This window comes from Eurosta solidaginis, chromosome 3 (assembly GCF_040869045.1).
Source record: "Eurosta solidaginis isolate ZX-2024a chromosome 3, ASM4086904v1, whole genome shotgun sequence".
NCBI classification, from domain to species: domain Eukaryota; kingdom Metazoa; phylum Arthropoda; class Insecta; order Diptera; family Tephritidae; genus Eurosta; species Eurosta solidaginis.
In genome coordinates this window covers 1028600-1043950 of record NC_090321.1, presented here as the reverse complement: position 1 = coordinate 1043950, position 15351 = coordinate 1028600, and the positions used below count along the sequence as shown (strand labels likewise).

General features: G+C 36.0%; 2 protein-coding genes across 3 annotated transcripts in view; one reads left to right on the top strand and one right to left on the bottom strand.

Moving 5' to 3' along the window:
• Nucleotides 1-1476, top strand: part of LOC137243060 (cytochrome b5 reductase 4) — a 42637-nt gene extending 41161 nt beyond the window's left edge. Inside the window, 1 exon segment of the mRNA XM_067770231.1 lies at nucleotides 1126-1476. Within this exon segment, the coding sequence (XP_067626332.1) occupies nucleotides 1126-1345 (220 nt within the window). The 3' untranslated portion in view covers nucleotides 1346-1476.
• Nucleotides 1477-3761: 2285 nt separating this feature from the next.
• SdhA (succinate dehydrogenase, subunit A (flavoprotein)) overlaps nucleotides 3762-15351 on the bottom strand; it is a 63928-nt gene continuing 52338 nt past the window's right edge. For both annotated transcript variants that reach the window (XM_067770223.1, XM_067770222.1), the window contains 2 exons: nucleotides 4835-4985; nucleotides 3762-4757 (listed from right to left, as the gene is read on the bottom strand). In XM_067770223.1, the coding sequence (XP_067626324.1) occupies nucleotides 4578-4757; nucleotides 4835-4985 (331 nt within the window). In that variant the 3' untranslated portion in view covers nucleotides 3762-4577. The remainder of the gene's footprint in view (nucleotides 4758-4834; nucleotides 4986-15351) is intronic.

Here is a 15351-nt window from a genome sequence, read left to right as displayed (position 1 = left end):
GTATTGATCTGTGACTGTGACTGTTCCATTGGTTTCAAGAGAATTGATCCTCTCTTGGGTTTCATTCAGGATTCACTCTTTGTCTCACTTATAGCGCTGCTTGGATGGATTATCTATGTTTCAAGACTTATCCGTATTATCCCAATTTTTTAGGAATCTAGTTTTTTTTTCCTTCTTTAGGAACGGGGAATTTTTTATTTTTATCCTGTAATGCAGGATATGGCTTGTTCAGGAAAGAACGGACGAGCCCCCAGTTAATATCGTTTATACGATATGAGTAAAAAAAATATAATTTTCACTACGCCGAAGTGCGTGCTCTTTATTGATATTCTTTAGACTGCTTGTTTACATGAATCTTAGTTATATTTATACTACTGAGATACGTCGGTTCTTATCGCAGGGAATTATCCCCTTGTTAATTGTTTAATGTTTACCTATGACTGTAGATAGCTATTTGGGTTCACTATTGTTTTTTGTATAGATAAAGTTTTTAAAACTGTTTAAGTGTTTAGTGTAGTGTGATCTTATGGCTATTGTTACTTATGAGACAAACAACTGATATGCTATTGCTTATAGATATTTTAAAACAAAGAGTATTTTATTGCTTACAGAAATCTTTGTTTACAAACAATAATTATGTGTGTGTAGTATGTATGTATATATGTATAATTGCTTACAGATATTTTTGTTTACAAACAATAATTATGTGTGTGTAGTATGTATTTATGTATGTATAATTGCTTACAGATATTTTTGTTTACAAACAATAATTATGTGTGTGTAGTATGTATGTATGTATGTTTATACTAACGACGTTAACTAGAGCCCCAGTTCAAATCAATTAAATAATCGTGCAAGCCACCTTTTATCTGCAATTTAGATGTCATTGTTTATTACCATTATTTGGCCAATTTTTTAAATTTTCATTGAAATTTCCGATTTTTATCCATTTTTTGCACTTTTTTTCGTTTGCAACACTCCAACGACTGCAGTTTAGGATTAGCCTCGTTTCGTCAGAGTTTCCGATCCTGCAGCCGAAATAGTGATATTTCACTCCGGCTTCTTTATAAATTTTCACTGTGTTCTTCCAATTTAATTTTATTATGTTCCTCTCCATTTTTATAGATTCAAACTAGTGAATGTGCTATCTGAGGCTGATGCGGAATGGAAAGGTTTACGTGGACGCGTTTGTAGCGAGCTGCTTGCGCCTTTAATGACAAAAAATACGCCAGAATATGCAAGTTTTGTGGCCATTTGTGGACCAAGTGCATTCAGTCAAGCAACATGGGACATATTAAATTTGTTGAAATTCGATTTTGATAGTTTACAAATTTTTCAAGGATAAAATTAGATCATACTCTGTAAGTAAGTTTAGTATTAGTGTTTAAGCAAAATTAGTTCTAAAAAAATAGTGCTGCTTAAAGTTTTTTATATTGATGTGCAAATCAAAATAACATGTACAAAATTTTATGTACACTGGAATTTTTTTGGATTTTTTTATGTTGTGTTTTTTGAAGCATCGTTGCTGAAAAACCTCTGCCGCTTTATATTTTTACGCCAGCCATCATTTTCTGCCCAATGAACCTACGTCTTAACGCTTCGTTTACATAGATAAATGTCGGGTCTTGGGGCCGTGTACCGCCGATCCCCAGCGTTCATATTACAAGCCTCCCAGATACTCACCTTTGATTTCATGACATTGTTCCAGATCGCCCATCATCTCATTGACGTCTAAAGTTTGTTCCCATATTCCCTACTTGTTCACAATGAGATACTCTGAAGATCCCGCTATTCAGTTTCGGTCACTAAAACTGTTCCCTTTCCACTCAGGAAGAGAAAATATACCCTCCCTGAAAGCAAATACAGACCGCAGGAGTTGTTCTCCTGCACGTTACTTCATGTTTCAGAAAGGCATTAATGTAGTATTTTTGTAAATAAAAATGAATATGTAAATGTAAGGCGCGATAACCTCCGAAGAGGTTTTAGGCCGAGCTCCTCTTCCAATTTGCGTGGTGCTCCTTTTTAATTTCTCCTACAAATTGACGGGACGTGACCTTTGTATTCGTTTTATATCGACTCCGAACGGCATCTGCAAGGCAGATGAGTTTTCACTGAGAGCTATACATGGCAGAAATACTCTGGAGTGCTTGCCAAACACTGCCGAGAGGCGACCCCGCTTAGACAAATTGTATTTTAATTGAAAGACCTTGTTTCTAGAATTTTAATGTTGCTTTCCCCGGGGCATGAATCTAGGATCTTCGGTGTGGTAGGCGGAGCACGCTACTATCACACCACGGCGGCCGCCGTATTTTTTTATGATACTGCAAAAATCAATGTTGCAGATAAGTCAAGAAGCAACACTTCTTATGAGGGCGAGTATTGTCAAATGCGGATCCACTTTGTAATGACAGGTGAAGTCATTGTCTCATAGTTTTAATGCGTCATGATGTAAACTTATTTTATTTTTTATATATGCATGGTGCAATCACCAGAGGTAAATAAAAAAAGGCAGGAGATGTACGCTATCTAAACGGTAGAGATGTTCGGCCAAAGTAAACTGGCCTCGACTTCAACTGCAGTTGAAACTTTCACTGAGAAACCGGGCATAAAAGAAAGATGTGTTATTCATATATAGTAAGTATATACGTCAGTTATTTAGTTGAACTTTTCTGCCTTTTGCGGAACTTAAATGGGTTTCGGTTCGATGAAAAGTTTTACAGTCACACTTGGAAGTGATCGCTATACTCTTAAATGTGTTTCCATCCCTAAAAAATCATTCAAATGTTCATATACTCTGTTGATTTGTCGTTGAGAGTCGGAAGTAAAACATATGCCCTTCTAATATATAATAACAAACTTAATCAGAAGATCCCCCAAAAACTCTTATCAGTTAAGTTCATGATGTATTACTAATGTTACCAAGTTATTATTTACTAAAATATGTCAGGGGATAGACTAGCCCAGGGGCTGTCGGCCTAGAACCAGAAGATACTGATCCGATGCGAGCTGGATTCATATATTCCAAATTACAATCCTTCATATAATCAGCTTTGTGGTTTGATTTATAGGGCAAAACAGCAACAGTGAGTTGCAATTTTTTGCTTAATCAGAATACCATTATTTTAACGAAGTATTTTCATAAATAAGTTATAATACGACAATTTTGGTGTTCTTGTAGGAATGAGAAAAACATTCTTCGAAAGTCTTCAGTAGCACTGTACAGGCGAAGATACTTGGTTAAATATGACGGAAAGCAAATAGTTTGTTTTAACAAAGACCTGTCTCGATTTCAAACATACATATATAATGGAAGCATCAAAAATATGGACGTATTAGTTTATCACGGCCAACACCAAAGATACCCAAATGATGAATCTCTGTAATTAAATCTATCGATATTCACCTAATAGCTAATGTGAAAAAGTACTAAAATTGGCATATTTTACTCCTGAAAAATGCAAAAAGCAAGACTTTTGGGGACAACATTGGTGAAAAATTTTCAGATAGCCGAATGAAAGAACAAATAAGAAATTAGAGCAAGGCAATTGACGGCTTACTTCACCTGGTCATTGCACCATGGGGCAAGGCGAATCCATACCAGGTGGTGACACGGCGAACTCAATCAATCAAACCAAAATATTGTTATAAAAGGCATTGTATGGAAAATAAACAAGAGGAAACAGTCAACTGTTGGGATAACAACACCTGGTACAGAATTCGTCTTGGAATGTGCTAATTGTGACAATCAAAAAAACTGGAACTAAATTTTAAGTAAAAACGAAATTGATATTTTATTTTTTACATTTGCTATTTTTCATTAAGTTATTAAGTAAGCGCAACGCAAAATAGCTCTAGTATTTCTGCGAGTCTTGAATAGCATGGCTCAATCATATAGTTGGCACATCTCATCAGCTAATTTTATTTTTTTCATTTCACTGGTGTAGGCATTGTCAAAACGAGATGGCAAACGCAAAATGTAACCAACACATTGACAATTATTTACCACCGTGGTGGTCAATTTTTGTATTAAAAAATATTTTGATATCACTTGAAGCTACTTTTTTAGTAAATGCATATAATTTAGCGCATTATTTTCCCACAACACAAGAATTGCAACGTTTTGTGTTTTCTCCATTCCACTCACCTACCAACACGCAGATTTTGACAATCACAACAAAGGTATGTGTTGCTGTAGAGGTGAGCTAACCATATAATTGAACCATCATGTATAGTATGCATTCACCTATGTATGTATATACAGATGTAGGCTTGGAGAGCACAAGCCACATACATTTTTTAGTCAATAATTTAAATAGTTTTATACTAGGTAAATTTGATGAAATAACGCCTTTTTTCTGTTTATAGTCTACAAATTACTTTGTATACGGTATGCAACTCGCCCAAATCAAAACAAACGAAGAAAAGTCTTAACTAAATCATGATAAATTAAGCACCAGTAATCAAAATACTAAAAACAGAACACAAATCTACCACTCCAAAGCAATTCGTTTTGTTGTTGATGGTTCTCTGCAGCCCTTTCAAAAAATACAAATTTTTCGTTTATATTCCGTCGTTACTTAATACGAGCGTATTGCTGGTGGCACTGTTTGTACGGTAGTATCCAATGTCTTGTCAATTACGGGGCGGTATTTAATTGTGACCTCGCCAGCATCTCCACATACCCATGTCAATGTATGTTTACGCCAATGTTCATCCAATGGTTTTTTTGATTGACCTTCAATCGGCTTGCTATAGTCCTGTGATGGTGAGAAAAACAAAATTAATAACATTTATTGCTTTACCGTGCTCGGATCCGCTCTTTAGTGTAACTTACATATTCATCAATCCGTATTTTGTAGTCTTCACGCGCATGCGCACCACGTGATTCTTTGCGATTCTCAGCAGCGACAATGGTCATTTTCGCATTGGACAATAAATTTTGCAATTCAAGTGTTTCAGCCAAATCGGAATTCCAGATGTTTGATCTAGAGAGGAAGGCATATAAGATAACTTAATATTAGCCGTGTTTTTCTTTTACATGTATATACATAGCGGTCGTTGTGATGTTATGGTAGCATGCTCCGCCTACCGAAGATCCTGGGTTCACGCCCCGGGCAAAGCAACATCAAAATTGTAGGAACAAGATTTTTCAATTAGAAGAAAATTTTTCTAAGCGGTGTCGCCCCTCGGCAATGTTTGGCAAGCACTCCGAGTGTAGTTTTGCCATGAAAAGCTTCTCAGTGAAAACTCATCTGCCTTGCACATGCCGTTCGGAGTTGGCATAAAACAAGTAGGTCCCGTCCCGCCAATTTGTAGGGAAAACTAAAAGGAGCCCGACGCAAATTGGAAGAGAAGCACGGCCTAAAATCTCTTCGGAGGTTATCGCGCCTTACATTTATTTATTTATATTAATATATGTGACCCGGTCTATGAAAAGGTGGCTTATGACTAAAAAAAAAACAGCTGTTAACAGCTGTTTCTCGCAATTTCTACCGGGTCACATATACTGAAATTTAGCAGTAATAATTTTTTGCGCAACAATGTCGTAAGTGTAGATAAAGTTATCCACTGAGCAGTCCATATCAATTTTAAGCATATGTATGTATTAGGGTTGGTCGATTTGTATGAACGAAAGTTAACCGATATCGCGCCATCGATTTTTCGATAGGATTTGGGCTCAGGAAAAAGAAGTTCCACTACGCATACCCAAAAAATATAATTTTCGAACCGGCGAAATTTAATTTTTTTGACTTTTTTTCGAATTTGATTTTTAAAGTTTTTTTCATAACCTACTGAAAAAATTTTCATATGTATATCCTGTCCGACCCAAAAATGTCCGCTAAAAACGTTCCCAGCCAGCATTTTTTTGATCAAAAAATAATTAAATATCATACCCCAAGATGATTAAAAACGTTCAAATTTAAAAGCATTTTCGGTTCGAAAATTAACGTATCGTCGGGAGAAAAATGTACCATAAATGTAATTATTCTTGAATAATCACTTATGATTCCTATTTCGAAACGCTTTTTATTCATATTTGATATCATTGTAAAATTGAGCTTTAATAGTTTTAGAGCAATATTTGACTGCTTTTCACAGTCATTTTCTGATCATATTCGTGAATATATTTCAATCGTTTTGGTTGAGATTTTTGAATCATTTTTGAATGCCATTATAATGCATTTATTCTTCATATCTCATTCAAAATAGGATACTACATAATAATCTTATTTCATCAGGGGAAGAAAGCATGCGAAAGTGAGCTATTCGAACCACAGCTAACTCTCAAACAAACTTAACCGATATACACCTGCGACTACAACATCCAACATCAGCATTATCGTCTGCATCTTAAAATACGGATACGATACGGGATGTTGAAGCCGTATCCAGGTATGTCAAGATAGTTTCACTTACCTGGGGTCCAAATAGTTCACAGCCTATGTATTGACCAATCATTTATGTATTTTCTGGGAAGCTGAAGGGGAGAAATGGTGGGGAAATCTTCGTTCACGAGCCGCATTACATTTTTTTTTTGTCTTGAAGAATATCTTTTGCATAAATAATAAAATTTTTATATATTTTTTCTTAGCTTCATGATTGAAAAAATATGTGTATGTGAAAAAAATTAAATTTTTAATGAAAAGTAAAATTTCAACAAGTATAAAATTCATTATTCAGTCAACAAATATATTCATAAAAGATTCAGAAAGCTGAATGAAAAATGATTATAAATTTTTGATCACCTAAAGTAAAAACTATATTCAGTTTTTGATCATCAAAGGTAGACATATTTGATTATTGTTTTTGTTGGTTTTTATGAAATATTAAAATTTAGTCATTAAAGGACTTCAAAAATGATTCCAAAAAGTGATCGAAAAATGCTTTTTAGTTTTTCATCATCAAAAGTATTCATATTTGATTATTTCTTTTGTTCAATTGTATGATAACTCAGAAAGAGTAATCAAATTGTATTGATATGTAGGAAAATTCAAAATTGAATCACCTAAATGCTGAGTGGGTTGTCGATAACAGTTTTTGAAAAAAAAAAAATTTGTTGTTATCGCCAACGTTTTTAGCGGACATTTTTGGGTCGGACACGGTATATATGAAAATTTTACAATCAAATGAAATTTTTTTTAGTAGGTCATGAAAAAAACCTTAAAAATCAAAGTCGAAAAAAGTAAAAAAAAATGAAATTTCGCCGGCTCGAAAATTTTTTTTTGGGTATGCGTAGTGGAACTTTTTTTCCTGAGCCCAAATCCTATCGAAAAATCTATGGCGCGATATCGGTTAATAAATCGACCCAGTCTAATATGTATATATGCATATGTAAAAACAACGCCAGTTTTTATTTCTATAAATGGAGTGAAGTTTGAGTGGCTTTTTGTAATAAATAAAATTAAAATAAATACAAGGCGCGATATAACTCCGATGAGATTTATGTCGATCTTCTCTTGCAATTTGCGTCGTGCTTTTTTTTAATTTGTCCTGCAATCGGGATCCGACCGGCATCTACAAGGCAGGCAAGACAGCTGAGGTTTCGTTCTTAAGCTTATCATGGCAGAAATGCCTTCGGAGTATTTGCGAAACACCTTCCTAGAAGCGATCCCGTTCAGAATTTTTTTCTTTTTAAAAAACTTTTTGCCAAAGATTTTATGCTTATCGCGAAAAAATTTTCCAAAATTAATTTATGGAGCATTCCACCGTTGCTACAGGACCAATCTTTTGCATTTTTACAGTGTTCTTCCTTAAGTAAACACAAACCATAGCTTTTTAGGAAAACCAAATATTACCCGACGCGTTGCTGCCGATGAAAAACTAATATCAGAAATCAGTATTTATTTGGAAAGACCAATTTTATATACTGTGACGAATATTAGCAACACTAAGGGATGGCGGCCACCGTGGTGTGATGGTAGCGTGCTCCGCCTACCACACCGTATGCCCTGGATTCACACACCGGGCAAAGCAACATCAAAATATTAGAAATACGGTTTTTCAATTAGAACAAAATTTTTCTAAAGGGGGTCGCCCCTCGGCAGTGTTTGGCAAGCGCTCCGGGTGTATTTCTGCTATGAAAAGCTCTCAGTGAAAACTCATCTGCCTTTCGGAGTCGGCATAAAACATGTAGGTCCCGTCCGGCCAATTTGTAGGGAAAATCAAGAGGAGCACGACGCAAATTGGAAGAGAAGCTCGGCCTTAGATCTCTTCGGAGGTTATCGCGCCTTACATTTTTTTAAGGGATACTATCATCTCTAAGCCGATACTAAGCAGTCACTTGTATGTACATAAACAAATCAATCATTATGTCTACACATATGTACATAAAGCAGCGGAGATACGCACAAACACATGCATATATCTGAGATACTCGCAAAAGTATGCAATCATCAGCACAGTAATACTCACATATACACACGCATATGGTTATACGAGAGACTATAAACTACAAATTCACATGCATATATGTATCTGGTAATTAAGTAGTAAATTCTAGAAGAAGAAACGCCGAGAAGTATGCGAACGAGACAGCACAGAGTATAAAAGGAGCGAAAGCTGGGTAAGAAGCAAGCAGTTTGATTTAAGCACGCTATTGGTTGCGAAGTATAAGTGTTATTGTAGTCTAATAAAGACCATTTTGCATTATTGAATATTGGAGTTATTTATTCAACAATTTAGCGATACGAACGTTAGTAGAAGGTGTAAAATAAGCGGAGTTTCACTAAATTCGTTACAATACATATGACTACCTACTAACCGATACTTCGTATGCGTAGAACTTTAAAATAAAGAATCTTTACTTTTATTTTTGGGTTGTCTTAAATAATTTATATATAATTTATGCTAGCAGCTTGTTAATTTTTGAGTATAGGTATACCTCGTTGACATTGAACCAGGGCGGATTAAAGGAGGGGCTAGCAGGGGCTATAGCCCCGGGCCCCAGCATCGGAAGGGCCCCGCGAGTTCGAATAAATAATATCATATTACGTATTTGCGTACACATAATTTAATTTTGCACCTGAAAATTTATATACAATAGTAATATGGAAAAGAATACACGCACTCGTTAAGAATAAGATAATATAATTGTAATAATAGAACAGAAAAATTATATAACGAAACAGAACGAATTCTGTGCCCTTTGCGAGTTCTTAATTGGATTGTAAATGTGAACATGAACGAAGTATTCCCGAATAACTACATCCCAATGTTGAATCGATGTTTCTGGCGACCCAAATGTTAGTCCAAATACAATACTTGAACGAGCTCACTTCATTAATATCTAATCTAGGTCGATGCAAAGTTTCAGCAACTGCTCGAGCCTTAACTCAGAAATGGTTAAGATCACGAAAAAGTACTTAAATCTTCAACTTCGAATTGAGCGCGAAACTCGAGCAAGACATAAAACGTGCACATGCAACTTATCATGACTTTTAATACCATTAAAATGATGTAAAAATAAAGTATGGAAGTTTCCAAGTCTTATCTCAAATTTCGAGGTCAAACCCTTAATTGGCTGGAGAAATTTTAATTTTCTTAATGAATACAATTTTTTTTCTCATCATATTAAAGTGCTTTTGCTTTGCACTTACATATGAAAATCAAAAAATTCCATATGGCTTTTATTTATATGTGATGGCATACGGGAGTACTTTGAAATTTTGCCTATGATTCAGGGCAAAACAAAAACGCGTCTGCAGACCACAACCACAATAAGGCAAAGCTTGACGACAACCGTAGCCAAGCATTGCCTTTTTGATTACTTTGAACGCGGCAGCCACAAACGTTGATTTTGACGAAGTAGTCGTTGTACTCCCGCTTATTGCCATGGGCAGCTCCAGATCGGCATTTTGAGGGGGGAGGGGCGGAACTTCACGACAAAATAATCCGATTTTTTTGTTAGCCACTATCGACTTGATCGGTGGTAGCGCCTGGCGACTTTATTTTTATATCCTACTTAAGTCAACCGAAAAATAAATTTATGTCAGAATTGCTATCTATTCATCGGTCTATCCGTCAGCGTATTTTAGCAATAGCTTTCATTTAAAGAAATAAAACGTAATGAAATTCAACACACTACTTCTTCTGACCACGACTAATACTCCTGTAAAAAAAAACACATGTTATTTCAAAATTAAATACAATTCTGTGAATGGTTCAATACTTAACGGGATATTTCCATAATTTATAAAGCTACAATGCAAAAACTTTATATGAGCAACTACGTAAGGCTGACTTAAAAACTGTGCTTAACTATCTTGAAAAAAAAAGCGCGAAGCTACGCCTACTAAAGACGCTCGAATGTTTTGAAAATCCTTGCGTCGACTTCAAAAACGGTTGAAGATATTGTGATATTATTTATAACCATCTTTCTTTTTGAAAATAGAATTTCCCTAGACAATAATCACAAAATCGGTCGATTACCATGCCTACTTTCTGTATAAAAATTAACTCTTTCCGGGGCACTGAAACAAATCGCTAAAAATTAAACACAAAGATTATTTTATTTCATTTATTTAAGACATTTAGGGAAGAAAATGTAAAAAAAAAAAATTTTATCCTTACAGGATTTTGCACAAGGATGTGGTGCGATTTTTATACCATCGCGCATAGAATGCGAGGATTACTTATGAAACTCATTGAAGCAAGTTTTTGTATTGCTGAGGCAAAGTGGCACATTACAAGTGGAGCACATCCACTGAGTCCTTCTTTGGTGGCTTGTCGTGCTGCAGTACGCACATCTACGTAAGGTTGATCTGACTGGTTGGTGGGATGACGAGGATCATAGGCTTGGATCTACATAGGGTTTATTTTTCTTTATGCGGACTCTAGCTTGCTTTTTATTTTTGGTTCCAAGAGTAGGTGGTGATGCTGAACTGCATAGTATTGAAATCAAATCAAGTTTAAAGTCCTTAAGGGGTAAGTGGTACCCTAGACTTTTAGAATAATAAAAGAATTCACCGCTGCAACATCAAGAAAGTGAAAAAATATTCGGTGCCACCGCTTGCGGCTTTTTCTATTCAGCTCGTAGTACTTCTTTAGCTGATCTAACTTGTCAACATTATTCATGTGCATGTTATAGTCGTGTATTATTTCAGGCTTTTCGATTTCTTTGAGAGAACCATCGCTTTGGCGTTGTTGTACCTTTACAAATTTACTAGGATCATGAAATTTAGATAAAGCTTCCAATATTTTGCATATATCACCCTGCTTAAGTTTTTTAGCCATTGTCATTCAAGTACGTATATAATGCGCGGTGGTATACTTTTTATACCAGCAACTTTAAACACTTTCCACGCTAACACTTTTGTTTATTTTTATTCCACTGGCTGAGTAATTAATTCAAAACACTTTATTTTTCTTAAATTGCAGGAAACCGATGCTGCACGTGCTTTTATTTACAAAATATGATAAATTCTCAGTAACAATTCAATACTTCACTATTTTACTCATTTTGTACATAAAAAACATATATATGTATCTCCTTCACACACTTGTTATATTTTTTTTTAGAAAATATAAGCTTAAATTTGCCTGTATAAGTGGTAAACGAAGTATACCATTGCGCATAAAATGCAGGAAAAATATTTGAATAAGTGGTATAAATTTCATACCACCGCCCGGAAAGAGTTAAAAATACACATATAAAACACACAAACAAATCCGAGATAATTTTATTAATTTTTAGACCTTAACTAAAGAAAAACTATAACAAAGCATTTATTGCATTAATATTGTGTGGTGTATGTCTAAATAAAAATAGAAACCTGCTCTTGAAATATTTGTATATGTATGTGAAAAATCGCAAAAAATATCTGTTTGTACGGGGCACCCAAATCAGTCAGATGAAACTTCAGCGAAAATATAATTATTAAAAAAAATACTAAATTTGCTAGTAGTTGTATCAAAGTTGGTAAAAAAATAAACAAAAAATTTTATTCGAAAAAGAATTTTGTTTAAAAATTACTTGTTTTTACGGGACACGTGTTCAAATCAGTTTTCAAATTTCGATTTTCATTTATACTGTATAGCGTAGCATGCTCCACCTACCACACCGAAGATCCTGGGCTCAAGTCCTGAGAAAACAAAATCAAAATTTAGAAACAATTAATTTGCCTTGCAAACGTCGTTGGAGTCGGCGTAAACCATACAGGTCGTCCCGTCTAGGTAATTTGCAGGAAAAATTCAAAGGAGCAAAACACAAATTGGAAGAGAAGCAGGGCCTAAATTTTCTTTGGAAGTATATCGCGCCTTATATTTTATATAGAAAGATTAATGCAGTGGTTATCTAAAGCAATGTTTATACATGGAAATTTACTCCAGTTTACTTATATCGACATACATATTCCAGGTACAGGCTTAGTCTATCTTCAGAAATGAACATTCTGCATTTTTTCAGCTAATTAATATCAAGGAACATGGTGGAATAACCAGGTGAAGTAAGCCGTCAATTGTCCCGCTCTAAATTTTTCTTTGTTCTTTCATTCTTACTTACTTACTTAATTGGCGCTTAACCGTCTAAACGGTTATCCAACAAGGCGCGCCAGTCGCTCCTTCGCTCCGCCAACCGGCGCCAATTGGTCACACCAAGGGAGTTTAAATCGTTTTCCACCTGGTCCTTTCAACGGAGTGGGGCCGCCCTCTACCTCTGCTTCCATAGGCGGGTTCCGATAGAAACACGTTCTTGGCCGGAGCATCATCTTTCATTCGCATAACATGGCCTAGCCAGCACAGCCGCTGCGTTTTAATTCGCTGGACTATGTTGACGTCTGCGTATAGCTCGTACAGCTCATCATTAAATCTTCTTCGGTACTCGCCATAGCCAACGCGTAGAGGTCCATAAATCGTTCGAAGAACTTTTCTCTCGAACACTCCCAAAGCCGCTTCATCTGCTGTTGTCATGGTCCATGCTTCTGACCCATATAGCAGGACGGGTACGATAAGTGACTTGTAGAGTATGATTTTCGTTCGCCGAGAGAGGACTTTACTTTTCAAGTGCCTACCTAGTCCAAAGTAACATTTATTGGCAAGATTGATTCTTCGCTGGATTTCTGTCATTTCGGCTATCTGAAAATTGTTCACCAATGTTGTCCCCGAAAAAGTATTGTTTTTTTGAATTTTTTCAGGAGTAAAATATGGTAGTTTTAGTGCTTTTTTCACCTAAACCAGTAGGTGAATATCGATGGACCTTTACCGGATTTAATTACAGAGATTCATATTTGGGTATCTTTGGTGTGGGCTTCCATAAGTAAGGTTGTTGTTGTTGTTGTAGCAATGCTTCGCTCCACCTAACAGCCGCGGCCGATCACAAATTGTCATAAATATCCTCTAACGGGAGTCCAAGGAACTTGCCGTTTCAACAGGGGTGGACCATAAGGAAAGGGGTGTTAGAGGCGTTGGTTCCACATTACAATTAAAGAGATGGTTGGTGTCATGTGGGGGCACATTGCAAGCGGGGCATACATTTTGTATGTCGGGGTTGATTCTGGAAAGGTAAGAGTTTAACCTGTTACAGTATTCAGAACGAAGTTGAGCAAGAGTGACACGCGTTTCCCTGGGGAGTATGCGTTCCTCTTCCGCGAGTTTTTGATACTTTTCTTTAAGTACTGGATTCACCGGGCAATTCCCGGCATAAAGGTCCGAAGCCTGTTTATGGAGTTCACCGAGGACCTGCTTAACTATATTGTAAGATCGTTCTTAACTATTGCGTTCATATTATTGATGTTTCTATTATATAAGTATTTTTAATTTGTTCCAAAAAAAACTGAAACAGGTCTTTGTTAAAACAAACTATTTGAATTCGGGTCATATCCAACAAGGATTTTCGCTTGTGCAGCGCTACTGAAGACTTTCGAGAAATGTGCAAGAACACCAAAACTGTCGTATTACACCTTATTTATGTAAACACTTCGCTGAAACAATGGATTTCTAAATACAGTTACAAAAAATTGTTACTCACTATTGTTGTTTTGGCCTAAAAATTCGACCACTAAGATAGTTATAGATACAGTTATAGATTTTAATTTAGAATATATGAATCCGGCTCGATCGGATTAGCACCTTCTGGTTCTAGGCCGATTCCTATTATATCCCCTGAGGAATTTTAGTAAATAATAACTTGGGAACATTAGTAATACATCATGAATTAACTGTCAAGAGCTAATGGGAGATCTTCTGATCAAGTTTGTATGATATATTAGAAGGTCATATGTTTTACTTTCGACTCTCAATGACAAATCAACAGAGCAGATGGAAAGAACAATGGATTATTAGAAATCGAAACATATTGTAACGAATTTGCTGCAAATCCTCTTATTTGCCCTTTTGCTAGGTTCGTATCGCTAAACTGTTGAATAAATAACCCCAATATTGAATAATGGAAAAATGGCCTTTATTAAAATACTTCACAATAACACTCAAACTGTGCAACGAATAGCTTAATAACCAAACTGATAGCTCAAATGAAACTCCACTATTCAAAATAATACTGCTATTGCTCGCTAGATATCGTGTTAATCAAACTGCTTGACAACTCAAATCAAACTGAATTACTTCTTACTCGCCTGCACCGCTTTTATAGTTTACGCTGCATACTTCTAGGCTCTTCGATTTCCAGAAGTTACTAGTTGTTTCGGCTACAAAATAGCCAGCCACAACTACGTGCACAAATTATTGCCCTCTCTTGTGACCACTGAGATAAGATATATGCATGTGTTTGTGCATTACCGCTCCGCTGCTCGTATACGTACATATGTGTAGACGCAATTATTTATTCGTTTATGTAGATACATAAAGATTGAATTATTGATGTGAATGTTTGTAGTTTACAGTCTCTCGCGCGCACATAGCCGTATAAGTAAATGCATCTGTGTGTGACATCTCTCTGGGCTGCCTTATATATGTGTATACTTGATTTGATTATTAACGTAAATACTGCTTGGCATGGCCTTAGCATCGCCTTAGTGATGGGATAATTTAGTGATGCTAATATCCGTGACACTGCCCTCCACCTAAGTCTGATCGTCCCGATCAGACAAATCTCTCGATCTAAACGCTGCTAGCATCGCCAAATGTACCACTCTTCTACTCCGTGGTTTCTCAATGCTTTGTATGCGGTAGATGGTATCACTGATCTTCTTCACAACCTTGTACGGGCCTTCCCAACTGCACCGAAATTTGGATGGAACACCTTTCCGCCGGTGAGGGTTGTATAACAGTACCAAATCTCCCGCCAAGAAACCTTTCGAATTATTGTTCTCATGGTACCTGTGTTTCATCGTACCACTCAATACCCTGGTTCGTTCCTTCACACTCTGTTGTTTGGCCAATGAACCACTTCGTAGAGCT